This window comes from Arvicanthis niloticus, chromosome 2, assembly GCF_011762505.2.
Source record: "Arvicanthis niloticus isolate mArvNil1 chromosome 2, mArvNil1.pat.X, whole genome shotgun sequence".
NCBI classification, from domain to species: domain Eukaryota; kingdom Metazoa; phylum Chordata; class Mammalia; order Rodentia; family Muridae; genus Arvicanthis; species Arvicanthis niloticus.
In genome coordinates, this window is record NC_047659.1 from 84,511,090 (window position 1) to 84,525,636 (window position 14,547).

Below are 14,547 nucleotides of genomic sequence, written 5' to 3' on the forward strand. Positions count from 1 at the left end.
AATACATAAAGGTGCTGTCTCTGTGTAATTAAACAGGTCTGTGGATATAACTCAGGTGGCAAAGCCTTTGCCTGGCATATACAAGGCCCCGAGATCAATCACCAGCAGAGAGAGAAAAAGAGGGAGAGACACACACACACACAGAGACAGAGAGAGAGAGACAGACAGACAGACAGAGACAGAGACAAAGAAAAACTGATACACACACAGAGACTGAGACAGAGAGACAGAGAGAGAGACAGAGCGGGACAGATATATAGACAGACACAGATTGAGAGAGAGAGAGAGAGAGAGAGAGAGAGAGAGAGAGAGAGAGAGATCAACAGCAAAAACAAACAACAACAAAACAGTAGATGTAGTCAAATTTCAATTGATGTCTGAATGGTCAAACAAAATATGGATTATACATTCAATGAAACATTCATCTTTGAAAAGGAATGAAATTCTGATAGATGAATCAAACATTAGAGTCTTTTTGCTATGTGAAATAAAGCATGCACAGAAGAGCTAACATTATGTAATTTCTCTTATATGAAGTACTTAAAATAGTGAAATACATGACACCAAAAATGGAGAATAGAGAACAAGGGTGACCATTTAATTGGCACAAGGTTACAGTGTACAATGGTGGAGAATGGGGATGCTTGCCCAACAGTAGAAATTCACTCAAAGCCACAGAGATGATACCTAGACATGGCTAAAATGGAACTGGGGAGAGGGTTCTGAGGGAAAAGTGCTTGCTCTGCTAGAGAGAGGATTGAGTTTGGATTCCCAAGACCTATACAAAAGCCAATCATCATGGTGAGTGCTGGTAGCCCACACACTGGGTGGTGGGAACAGAGACTCGTCTAGCCAATCAGCAAGTTCCACCATGTTCATGAGATTCTGTCTCCAAAATAAGGGGGAGGACAATAGAAGAAGACATTTGACATTGACTTCTGGACTGAACACAAGAATATACAGAAGTGTCTACTTGCAGACAAATGACATAACACACACACACACACACACACACACACACATGAGAAAGGGGGGAAATGAAAACATATAACTGGAAACTTCTACACTAATATCTCTAGAAGCACTAATATCTCTAGAAGCATTACTTATAAAATGATAAAAATGAAAATAATTCATGGTTCAAATGATAAATATAAAATGTGTATCCATTTCTTTATAGTAAGCCTATATATACACACATGCATACTTGATACATACATACAAATATAAGAATGCAGATAGTGTTCAGTAACTTAAAAAAGACAACATGAATGAACCACAAAAATATATACTGAGTGAAAATAGTAGATTCAAAAGATAATCTATCTTATTTAATCAATTTAATGTTTTTTAGTTGAGACAAAGATAGGGCTGTTAGTGGCAACTAGACTGAACTTCGGGGGCATAAGCGATTGTAGTGAAGTGGAAATATTCTAAAAGTTAATCATGGTGATCACTTCACACAGCTCTGTAAATCTATTAAATCTCACTGAATTATATACTTATGAGAGTGAATTCTATGATAAAGTGTACCTCATTAAAGCTGTTTAAAAATAATTTTCTCATTGTCATGCTTGGAACCCTCATTAACTATGTAATAACAGTTTTATTGAAATATTAATTTATATCTCATACAAACACACTTTTAAAGGATATAATTCAATGGCTTGATATTTAGCATCTTTATAGATATGCAAAACTAAATAGTTTAACTCTTTCTTTAGCTCTCTTCCCCACCCTCAATGGGGGGGGGGGTGGCTCTCATTAACCCTTTACCTCCTTTCTGTGTCTACAGACTTGCCCATCCAGTTAAGACCACACAGTTGGTGGTGGTCTTTCCTAACTGGGTTCTTTCACTTACCATACTTTTGATCATGCCTATGTGAACAAAAGGCAAAAGAAACCATGTTGGATTTGAGCATACTATGTTGTGGCATGTGCTGGTACCTCATTCTATTTTATAGAAATGATATGTCTTATTTATTTGTGTGTAAGCTGATGAACGTTTGGCTTGTTTCTACATTGGAGCTCTTATGAACAGCACTGCTATGAGTACTTACGGATGTTTTCTTGGGTCATATGTTTTCATTTTTCTTGTGTGTCTATCTAGGAGTTCAATTGATGGGTCCTGTAGCAACTCTTACGTTTAACCTACAAAGATACTTCAAGGCGATCTTCCAAAGTAACTGTTATATTTTACACTCCAACCAGCAGTAAAGATTCTGGTTTCTTCATACTTTATCCCACATTTCTTAATTAACATGTATCTTCGTGGGTAAAGACACATACTTCACTGGATTCTTTGTTGTCATTGTCTTGATAGTGATTCAAACTGAACATCTTTTAATGTGTTCATTGGTCATTTGTATACATTTCTTTTAAAAAATTTCTATTCAGAGCCTTTGACTATTTTAATCAGCTGTTTTACTTTCTCTATCACTGAAAGTGACTGTTCTTTCTCCTAGATACAAACCCCTTCTCAACTATATCGTTTATCAATATTTTCTTCCTTTATATGAATCATTACTTATTTCATTGCATCCTTTACAATGACATCATTCACAAATTTCAACAAAGTCCATTGAATTTATTATTACTTTGTTGCTTTTGCCTTGGTATCATATTTAAGAAACCATGTCCTAATCCAAAGTAGTGAAAATGTATACTTATGTCTTATAAATGTCTTATAGTTTTAGTTCTTACACTTAGATCTTTGAGTCATTCATTCAAAGTTAATCTTTTGCATATGAGGTTAAAGCTGTTGACTTGAAAGAAAATTTAATGCCAAATCTTGGGAGATCTGGAGAACCCATAGGAAAACCATGCATTTCAAGGGTGAGCGATTGGATGCTAGTCAAGACCACATGAACAATATGTTTGCATGCAACTTCTTCTCCAATTAAGTTCTGACCAATAGAATGAATGCAAAATGAAGGGATAGAAAGTGATCGACATGCTATCATTTCAAACATGAATTCCATTCACTCCCCATTCTTCCCTTTTGAAGAGAACACCTTAGTCAGGTTGACATTAATAAACTATTTTTGACCATGTGGATGAAGAAAATTTGCAGAGATGATTCTCAATTGTGACTGAATGTTAGAATCATCAGTGAGGCTTCAATGAAGTACTGACATTTGGCTTGTTGTTGCTATTGTTGAGATAGCAGCTCATGTGTAGCCCAGGCTGGCCTGGAATTCAAAATCCTCTCACTTTTTCCAGTACATGGATTACAGGATCGACCCTGTTAACTACTGGATCTTGAGAAAATTAAATTGAGACACAGTCTAGAAATCAGTGTTAAATGCTGCTCCAAATTAATTTAACACTTAGCTAAGGTTAAGAGCTCTATTCCAGAGGAATGATTTCTTAAACTTTATAAGGTCACCTGTGAGAGTGGCTCTCAACCTTCCTAGTGCTATGACTCTTTAATACAGCTCCTCATGTTGTGGTGACCCCAACCATAAAACCATTGCTACTTCACAACTGTAATTTTGCTATTATGAATTATTATATGTAGGCTATCTAATATGTGACCTCAACTTGGGTCATGACCCAAAGGTTAGGAACCACTGACCTAGGCAAATATAACTTGACAGTTCTGACTCCCTGGATGGTTGCTTTAGTCGACCTGGAGTCAAAGTTGACAGTGTTCAACAGGTTTGTTTGTGGAGCTGCTGAGTTGGTCCAGAAACACGTTTCAGGAACTTGTAGGAGGGGCTAAGGCAGCGAGGGAGGGAACCTCCATCCCAGTCCCCTAAGCCACCTACTCTTTACAATTATCAGAAGGAGAAGTAACAGTTTATTCTGCTCTATAGCCATGGCTAGTACTCTCTTTAGCTTGCAGAGTTTTAACTGCAAGAAAAGTAAAAGTTATGATGTTAATTCTCATTTTATGCCAATGCAGCTTATACCCTCTTGGCTTTAAAGAGATTTCCTACAAGGGAAGAATGGCTTGGATCACTGTATTGATTATAGCAAGATCAGTTCCTCACAGAAACTGATTAAAAGAGTCCTGGATTCCATTTTGGCAACATGTTGAGGCTAAAGGTTTACCATCTGAGCAGGCACTTCAGCTATTTTTTTTTTTCCCAGCTACAGCCCTAGCCACAGTTGGCTAACTCAAGGCTTTCAGAGCAAATAGAAAAATTCCAAGTGTTACAGAAACCCTTTCTAAATAGTTTGGAGGGTATGAGTCAGCTTCTCTCTACCCCTTTGTCACTGTATTCTGAGAATACAAAGAGATTAAAAAAACTCACTGATTTTTTATACCTTTTTTTTTGTTTTACAAAGACCTCAGATATTCTTTGCACTAATTAGTCATCAATTATTCATTAATCTGAGCAACTAGTATGGCCTTAGACATATTGGGTAATGAATAAAACTGGTAGATTACTTATGTGGCAGACAAAATTCTGTCCTAATCTCTTGGAAAAAAATTTAATGGTAATAAATATCTTCCCTAAAACATTCCCGGTATCAAAAGCAGATGGGTGGGTGGGTTTGGAAGAGGAAGTGGATGGGCAAAAGTACCTGACAAACTGGCTGAATAAGGCAGTTGTATTCCGGATGATGCGAGCAGCCTGTGACTCTTCCTGCTGGCACCTCTGCAGTGTTAATCCGTCATCCATGTGGCCTTCCTGATGGAGTATGACCTATCCACAGGGCACAGGAACAAGTCCAGGTTACATATTGCTTCACAGCTGGGCCACCCACATACTCTGTAGTGTTTTTTTTTTTTTTTTTAATTTAAATTTTTTTTTTATTATTCTTTCCCCTAGCCAACCTCCCTTGAGTCCATTTTGAAAACGGGACATTAACAAAATTATTTTGCCCATATGTCCCATTACTAACATGTGAATTATTCCCACAACCTGGTAGTTTGATGAGAATGAAATTTTATGTGCTACCATGGAATGAGCTACAATAAATTTCCTAGGCCTGGATGGCCAATTGAAGAGGGAAAACATACTTTTATAATAGATTTTTTTTTCTCTTAAAAATGAACCCAGAGGCTTACCCTTGCAAATGTAGAAAGTCCTTGTGTTAAGGATCTTTTCCATACGTAAATTGGGCAAGACCGATTCAAAGCAAAACTGTCTCCTGGGATCAGGCTTGGGTTTCTCTCAGGAAGGACAGCTACACGAGTTAGTTAACTAGCAGATGGTCCAGGGAAAGTGGGCTAAGGTGGGAGTATGTTTCCTATGGAGGTGATTTCGGAGCTCTCATTAGTAGGTGACTTTTCTTTTAGTCCTGTTTTGCTACTTGCCAGCTGAGTGACTTTTGGGTGAGTTATTTAACCCTCTGCTCCCAGTTGACTGTTTGCAAATGTGTGTTTATCTTGGAGGGCTGTTTGGGGATTTAGGTGATTTACATATAAATTAAAATGACTCCTAGAAAGTAAAAGGTGATCAAGAACTGTTTATTATATGGGCAATAATTACTGATCTTTGGCCAGTTATGTAAAGCTAATCGAACTTACTGTCACCAAGGACATCATGATACATCTGATGGAAAGCCAGCAGCTTTTGGAGCTTGCAAGCTTTTCCTCTTAACTCTGTCAAGTATGCTCAGATGGTAAGTGGGGTCCTTTGACCCTGGTTCAAGTTAAGGTCAAATCCTGATCTAAATCCCTGAGCATGGCAACAGCTTGTGAAAACGAGGAGAGACAGGGTAGAGTTCTGTAGTTCAGTCTGTGTGCCAGGATTTTTAGTTTAAAAATAAATGTTTATTTTCCATTTCTTGTGAAAATCTCTTTCCTATATTTTCCCTTTTTTGGCTATAGCCTAATACAATGAATGCACATAAGAAGTAGGATACAGACTTGCAAAAGTTTGTGCTCTCCTTAAAAAGAAACTTTACATTCTATGTGCATAGTGACTAAGCCTAACCCCGGGTGCCTAACCACTGGGCTCCCTAGCTTTTAAGCAGCCTTACTTCTTCAGACCTTCCTGGCATCTGGTTAATAATGTGCCATTCATTCCTACTACATATGCTTTGTGTTGCTCCCAGTTTTCTGGTCCTTAATGAACCAGCTAGTTTGTTCAGATAACATGAAAACTGGACAGAAAAACAAGAAAGTGATGAGGACTGATGGATATCTCCAGGCCCAGGTCCTTAGCCTATGATTCTCATAGACATACCTGCAATGAAGAGGGTGACCAAGGGACTTTTTTTTTTCTTTTTTTAAAGAAAAATTGAACACATATTTTAAAGAGGGGTTATTGAACATATATGAACTGTTGTGATTTATGCTAGATACAAAGTATAGTAAGAAAAACACAATGCTCTTAGCCTGTTTATTGGAAAGGCCTTTATCTTCTATTCAAATCCCAATATCTCTAAAGTTTTAATACCATACACTTTTAATTGACATTTTATGGATGCACTTTTATTAACAAAATAGTATGGAAGTATGTTTTCATGTATATTTTAGCATTATTTACAAATGATAAAATATTCTTTTTTATTATTTTACTTATTTGCTTTACATCGTGCTCCCAGCCCCACTTCCCAGTCACCCCCTCCCACAATTCATCTCCCCCTACTTTTCTCTGAGATGGTGAGGGCCCCCTTGGGTATTCCCCCCACCCCACATCCTGGCACGTCAAGTCTCTGTGGAGCTAGGCACATCCTCTCCCACTGATGCCAGATAAGGCAGCCCAGCCAGAAGAACATATCCAACAGCCAGGCAACAGCTTTTCGGATAGCCCTGGTTCCAGTTGTTTGAGACCCACATGAAGGTCAAGCTGCACATCTGCTATGTATGCATGGGGAGGCCTAGGGTCTAGCCCATGTATGTTTTTTTGCTTGGTGGTTCAGTGTCTGAATGCTGCAAGAGGACCATTTCTTTTAACATTAGCGACTATATGCCAATTTCTTCATGTGGTTGTCCTTCCTGTGTTTTACTAATTTCATACAGATCTGGACATTTTAGAGGGAAAATTTAACCCATTCTTATGAAGCATAGCATGCTTTGCCTTTCAATGACTAAGTATTAGAATATCACATAGAAGATGTCGCTCCTAAATTCACACACACATTCTAGCAGTTAGATGGGTATGTGGGCAGGAAAAGACATACTACATCAACAATGTGGTCTAACATTCCATGTAGACAAATCCCTTTCCATCTAGAGGTGCTGCTTCAAACTCAGAAATTCTATTCTAGCGTTATCATGGCTGTATTAAGTGCACAAAACCATACAGCCTGTCAATACACCACAGTACTCTACAGAGGACTGGGATAGGCTGGCCCAGGATGGGCTGGGCAAACATTTTCATTTTTTTCTTATTTTCAAAGTGAAGCTTTCTGTGGCCCCATGAGGACTCAACTGAAAGCTTACTATATTCTCAGGGTATGGGAGACAGTGGTTGCCAAGTTTTCTCCTTCTGATTATTCTACTCTCTGTATCTTTGCCTAATCCTTTTCTATCACAGCTGTTTTCTGTCTTTCCCACATAGCCCATACATGGACAACTTAGGTCCTATTAGAAACTGCATGCAGAATTTCAGGCAATGTCTATAACCGACTCTACTTGGGAATCTTGGTCTAGAAATGCTATAAATACTAGCTGACCTTGTGTTTATACTCCATTTCTCCACCATAGTAAAGCTAAAACCTCCTTCTCTAGTTTATAGATCATCAACAGTGTGCAGGCAACAACACAAGGATCGAAGTGGGTTTGCTTTCATGTCCACACATTCTGCTCTGACCAGCAGAGCTCACATTCAAGGGATCTTGCTTGGTAATATCTTCTTATTACCACCTAGTATGATACTAATATCCTATAATAACTAGCATTCAGAGACACTGTCATTATTGCTTTAGGTCAGTATGGCAGGACTATTCTTCACAGTGCTTCCTATAACCTTATTCTAGGTCTCTTTGACTATCCAAACCTGCATTTTAAAAGAATTTTCCAAGAAAATCATACCTTTGGCATCTATCCTGTGGTTCTTATAAAAAAGAATTACTATTATGGCAATTGACTTTGTAGTGAAAAGATGCTACAAGTATCCAAGCTAGCTTCCTGCTATGGCATGCTATGATGCACTACTTGAGTCTGGATACATGTCTGTGGTTAGAACATCAACTCCCATCTCTCTGCACATCAGTGTTGGTAGCCTCATTGGTATGCAAACTGTATTTTCTCCATAGAGATTCTAGTCAGTCTCTATCTTATGAAAATAGCATAATAACTCCATTATCCACTTAAATGAAGCAAGCAATGATGTGGATAATCCCAAAATAGTGGAACTATTAAGAGTCATTGAGACTGGGTATCGGAGTGAATCAAACAAGCTCCAGCTCTTTCACGCAGAATTGTCACGTATAGTCTACAAAAATTGAAAACAGGGTTACAGTGACCAAATAAGACTAATTTACTACAGAAACTATGTATAATCTGTCACAGAGCCACTTTTTGAGTAGTAAAGGGTAAGACATAATCATGCCCACCTGGTACTTAGAATTGCTTCTACTGTCTAGTTGGTTCCCACTCCGTGTTTAAAAAAAAAAAGACCTTGGATAACTCTCAGACCCTTTACCTTTCTTTTCAGAGGTCCCAGGCGGGAAGTCTTGGCATCTTGGGCTTTGTAGGTGACCCAAAGGCCACTGGCTACATGCTGAACAAAGCAGACAGAATCCCCATACTTGATTTCTGGAACTCCCATGCCTTCCATATCTCTCTTGTGACTGGAATCTAATTTTTCCTTGATTTCCTATTCCACACAAAAATAGAGAAAAAAAAAAAAACCAAACAAATGTAGGTATGCCTGATTACATAGCAACTCAATATATAAAACAAATCACTTGTACAGAATCTGTAAGACAAAACGCTATTATCAGAATAATTATGTCTCCAAGCTGGGATTTTGGAACGTCTGACTTCCCTTATCTGTTATTAATTGTAAAACCAATGCATGGAAGCTTCGGGCACTTCACGGAAACCATGGAAAGCGAAGCAGTTGGTGGGTTCCTTATTGTATTCTGATTTTATGTGTTTCTCTATTATATGTCTACTTCTCTCACCCTAACATAGATAATGTTAACAAGTAACTTTTAAGTGGTCAGTTAACTCATTTTCAGTAATTGATATCTTCCAGGATTTAAATGCTTATCTTTCACAAATGCCACAATTTAGGAGCTTAAAACACCATCTGTTAACATAATACTCACAACAGCCAGGAAACGGAAACAGTCTAAGTGTCTATAGACCAATAACAAAAAAGTGATATTTTACACAATGGAACATTATTCAGCTGTTAAAAAATAAAATTTCGAAATTCACAGGTCAATGGGTGGAGCTGGAAACAACCATTCTGAGATCACCTAGATCCAGAAAGACAAATCTCATATGTGGATGTTACTTTTGAATCTTCTGATATGTTTATTTCATTTTGAATACATATAGAGGTCAAAATATTAGTGAGGGGCATGGGGGGAACTTTAAAGGGAGCAGAGATAGAATTCAGTGGTATAAAGGGTTAAAAAAAATAGTGGAGGGAAGGTTAAGTTAGAGTTTGAGATGGGAGGGCAGTAGAGAATATGAGGAGGGAGAAATAGTAAGCAATTCATACTCACATATACACACATACACATGCATATGCACCACACACACACACACACACACACACACACACACACACACACACACACGAGGATGGGGAGGAAGGAAGAGACAGACACATACACACTCGCGTGCGCACATGTGCACACACACATACACACACAGAAAGAGAGAGAGAGAAAATGAAAATATATATAACTAGGGTGACATCATACTTACTAGACACCAGCTAAAAAAAAAGCTCAGTGCAAGAATGAGTTACCTCTTTTGCAATTGTTGGCCAGTGAGGGTTCATAGACTCCCAACCGGGGATCTGGAAACTCTGAAACTGTGAGCCCAAATCAGCCTTTCCTTCTTCTAGCCTTCTCAGGTATGTGTTCAAAGTGAAGGGAAGCTGACACAGGGCCATCTTAGTTGTGGTCACAGTCAATACCATTCTTCAGTGTCTTTTGTTTCCCTGTCTGTTCTTTATTATGAAAACAGGGCATATGACCCAGATAGGCATCCTGAGACAACTCGATGTGCCTGTCACATGAAATAGATGCATAGTGCCTTTGTTCCTTTTCTCATCAATTAGGTAGGGCCTCTCTGGTTTTATTCTGTGTGGCCATAGTCTAGTTCCATTTCTTTTTGTTACCTTGCATTGAATTGCTCAGTCGTAAAAGCTGTTGACTAGGCAGCACTTTGAATTGTTTGCAGAATCAAAACATGTAGCATGCTATTCCCTGTGGTTACGACAGTCCTCTTCTTCATAATAAAGGGCCTCATGCGTAGAGAGTCCTTACCATGCTCAGCACTGACTTTAAGGGCTTTGCAGGTTCAGGTAGGAACTCTTACAACAAAGCTTCAGATGGAGCTACAAATATTGTCCTAGTTCTACAGATGAAAAAGAGATGAAAGAAATAATTTGCCCAAGGTCACCAAAGAGTAATGTCAGAATGTAGTTGAGAGGTCAGGGACTGGGAGGAGTTAGGGAGGGGAAACCTTAATCAGAATATATTGTATGAAAAGATATTTTTCCAATAAAAATATAACCAAGTAAGAAGTCTACCTCTATTTTTGTAAATAAATAAAAATTGAAGACAAGGGCAGGAAGCTAGAAAAGAGATGTGAAGGGTGGGGTCATGAATGAAGTAGGAGATGGGGAGAGAAAGGATATGGTCAACATACATTGTATATGTTTGAACATTTTGGAGAAAAAACTTAAGAACTAAAACTATCCATTTCCCAGATCTGTGTTTCCTCCATTAGTCTAACTGGGACTCAGCCTTCAATTCCTCCTTCAGATGCCACTCCACCTGTGAGGAAAGCTCGTGTCACCACTGCATCTCAGCACTGCCTCAGCCCTCTAAGAAGCACTTAGCATCTCATAACAAATCTATGAAAGGAATCAGGACAATTAATCGTGGATTCTTAATAGAGAGCTCAGCACCCATGTGACTTATGGAACCTTGTGAACTGTACATATAAAGCTGCGTAATTTCTCTGTTCATATGCATTTAAAGCCGTGTGATTTCTCCATTCATATGTAATTATTTTCCACTTCAGCTCTTACTTCTTTTCCTTCAGACTTTCATAAAATGAAAATCATCTACTTTATGCACACATAATATATTAATTTGAGTAGTATTAATATTTCATGAGAAAATTCTTTATTTTAAATGTGTGCTGAGACATTGCCTGGAATGTTAAAAAAAATACCTTATTTCTCAAAATGAACATATTCAAAAGAAACAAATTTCTGATTTTGTAACACACACAGGAAAACAGATTTTGATATATCAGGGGTTTTTTTTTATATAGGCAATCGGTCAAGAATGCATTCATTCTATGAAACAATGCACATTTAATTTTCATCACAGAAATATCCATAGTCCTATATATGTTCCAGCCAATAACAGGACTTGTAATTTGTCAAAATTTTTATCTGTTGCCTATTCTCTAACTATAGTCACTACACTAAAATAGAAACAATACAAAGACAGCTGTTAAATATCGTAACTACACTGATTTCTAAAAACTCCTGGTAAAAATAATGCATATTATCACCAAGCAATTTATTTTCTCATTTTTTTTTTGTTTAATTAAGTATGGCTTTTCCAAAACAAAATAGAAGGATCCATTTCCTACAGTCACTGAAACAAACAAGCCACCATTCTCTCTGGAGTGTCTGTGGTCTTGCTTTTACAAAACAGCCTCATCTTCCAAAGTTCTCTGGTGGTCACCGTGGTGACTGCTTCTCATTTAGAAGAAGAATAACAACAAGAAATTTCGGATATCAGACTATGTCAGCAAACATGAAACCCACCCAGCAATTCACAGCACTGACAAATTATGGCAGCAGTGGCCTCAGATGCAATCACTGTGTTGCTAGAGATGGCAGGGCTACCCTAATTGCCTCCTTTCTGTTCCCAAGTTCTAAGAGAATACAATCCATTTCTTATATAACAAGAGCCTTAACAAAACTGGTTTATAAGCAATGGATTTTTCATTTTCAGTGGTGGGGATCCAACCCAGAACTCCCCACATTATTGGTGCGTCACCACTGAGTTATGACACAGCTTTGAGAGCTCATCTTGATTTATCAACTTCTCCTTTTCTTTGGGATTTTATTGATATTATCACTTGAATCACTTGATCACTCCCAATGGTAACATTTGTATCCTAACATTTTCTTCATATTTTTATATTTGACACCTTGGAAACTTATCTGAGTAAGGAGAGACCTGGAGTTCTTACACATAACAAAAGGCTCCAAGGCATACTTGCTACATGCACACTGAACAATCCAGAACCAGACGCTCTCTATAAGGACCTGTACACCTCAGGAGGCAATTCCCCTTTGTTTTACTATCCCAAAGTTAGCTACCAGGTAGCTAGGGACACCTCTACAGCTTAAAGCATGCAGAAATCACTCCAATTAGCAACAGTCTTTTTTTGCTCATGGAAATGCCAGTAAAAGTAGCATGTTACCTTCCAAGTCTCCCCCTCCCCTACCACCCCTAGATCAGATCTCTTGATGGATAGTGGTGCCTTGATGAATAGGATTGCTTTCCAATGCTAGGACTTGTGAGAATAAAGAATTCTTTCCCAAAGCTTCCCTTGTGTCTTCCTTCTGGTAGCAAGAGACTAACCAGCACAGAAAGAACACAGAGCAACAAACTAGTCTGTCCCACACCCAGAGCCAGGAAACACCTCTGGCTTTTCTAGTCTCATGGTCTCATAATCCCTATAGAATCTATTTTACTTAGGACCAGCTGACTCCTAAAAACAGCAGAAGGCTAGCGTAGAGGCACTCCTTTCATATGCAAGTCAATAATCCAGAGGCCAGAAACCATTCCAAACCTTTATAGAGTGGACATACTCCAGGCTAGCATTCCCTTGTCCTAACCACCAGGGCCATGTGCAATCCTGTTATGAGTGTTGTGTTTTAAAACCTGTTGAATCTATTTAAATTCATCCGCTTGAAACCTGCTTATTCTTCCGATCCAATTCCTTTCTATGGGGACCACAAAAAGATTCTTTCTCCCGTCTCCTTGTGCTGGCTAGTTTTAGGTCAACCCGACACAAACAACAGTCATCTGGGAAGAGGGAACCTCAGTTGAGAAAATGTCCTCACCAGATTGGCCTTTGGGGCATTTTTTGAAATTAATGGTTGATGAGGGCAGGCCCACCTAACTATGAGTGCTAACATGGGAAGGTGGTCCTGGTATGGTAAGAGAGCAGGCTGAGCAAGCCATAAAGTGGAAGCCAATAAGAACCATTCCTCTATGTTCCTTGCTTCAGCTATCATCTCCAGGTTATTTCCTTGAGTTCCTGCCCTGCCTTCCCTGGATAATGGACCTGCAAGGTGAGGTTAACTCTTTTCTCCCTAAGTAGCTTTTGTCATGGTGTTTAGTAAAGCCAACAAAAACCCTAACTAAAACATCTTTGCTCTGTTTTCTCACAGGCACTTTTTGACGTAGCTGTATTTGGTTTGACATATCCCTCAGCTTTTAGAACTGTAACTAACAAAGTCTAGTTTCAAAGCCAATCATTTTCTAGACCACAGCCTTACCACTTCTGCTAATGAGAAAACCTACGTTTGAGTGCATGGGCAAGACCTTAGTTGGCATAGGAACTGCTTCCCTGGGAAATAAAGGCTTTCTCAGAGAGAATAAGAATTTGCTTTTGCATTCAGTGTGGTGCTCTGCTTGAAATAGGTTGCAAACAATTTGTTTTATTGCTTGTCAGATATTCGATTTGCATATCTGTGTATTGATATCATCTTTTCCTGTCATTGATGGTTTTGAGAAGAAATTGGTTACTTGTCCTGATGCATGTTGAAAGGCAATACACATTATTGTCTACATTGACAACTATGAAGGAAGGGCTCAGGAGCACACCCCAGCTGACACATTAGCATCCTGCTTAGCCGATCAAGTTGCTATTCTCTAGAAATAATATCTGCTCAGTGACTACTATGACACAGGTATTTTGCTAAGTATTCTACAATGACAATACCAACATCCAAGGTACTGTGTTTACAAAGTGAGATGAGCAATATATCTCTCCAGACATTTTCTCTAACCCTTCCAAAGGCCACACTGCTTTTACCAACTTGCTTTATTCAGGATAAACTGAGACCCGTATTGATTCAACAGCTTGCTCAAAGCCACATAGCTAGATAGTAAAACAGAATCTAAACCAGGTATGATTCCCCTGATCCATTTTAACAGATTTATTTGAATGGCTTTTCTATTAGCATAGATAAGTAATTAATTGTATCAATGTCTTAGCTATTTAAAGGCCAATATAAAGAAATGGCTGAAATACATACTCTTACTTTATGAGAAAAGCACTTTGAGTTTATATAAACTTTAGAAGTTACACACATATATTAGTTACAAACAGGTGACACGGTATGTATTCAAAGGACAACTGGAGCTTGGGCTGGTCTTTGTCATTTTTCTTATAAAGCCACCAATATCTACAAT

The 14,547-nt window shown here is 38.4% G+C and overlaps 1 protein-coding gene across 1 annotated transcript in view; it reads right to left on the minus strand.

Moving 5' to 3' along the window:
- Ryr3 (ryanodine receptor 3) overlaps positions 1-14,547 on the minus strand; it is a 290,856-nt gene that overhangs the window by 256,353 nt on the left and 19,956 nt on the right. Inside the window, exons 7-8 of the mRNA XM_076928313.1 lie at positions 8,550-8,723; positions 4,534-4,655 (exon numbers count right to left, since the gene is read on the minus strand). Coding sequence (XP_076784428.1) covers positions 4,534-4,655; positions 8,550-8,723 — 296 coding nt within the window. The remainder of the gene's footprint in view (positions 1-4,533; positions 4,656-8,549; positions 8,724-14,547) is intronic.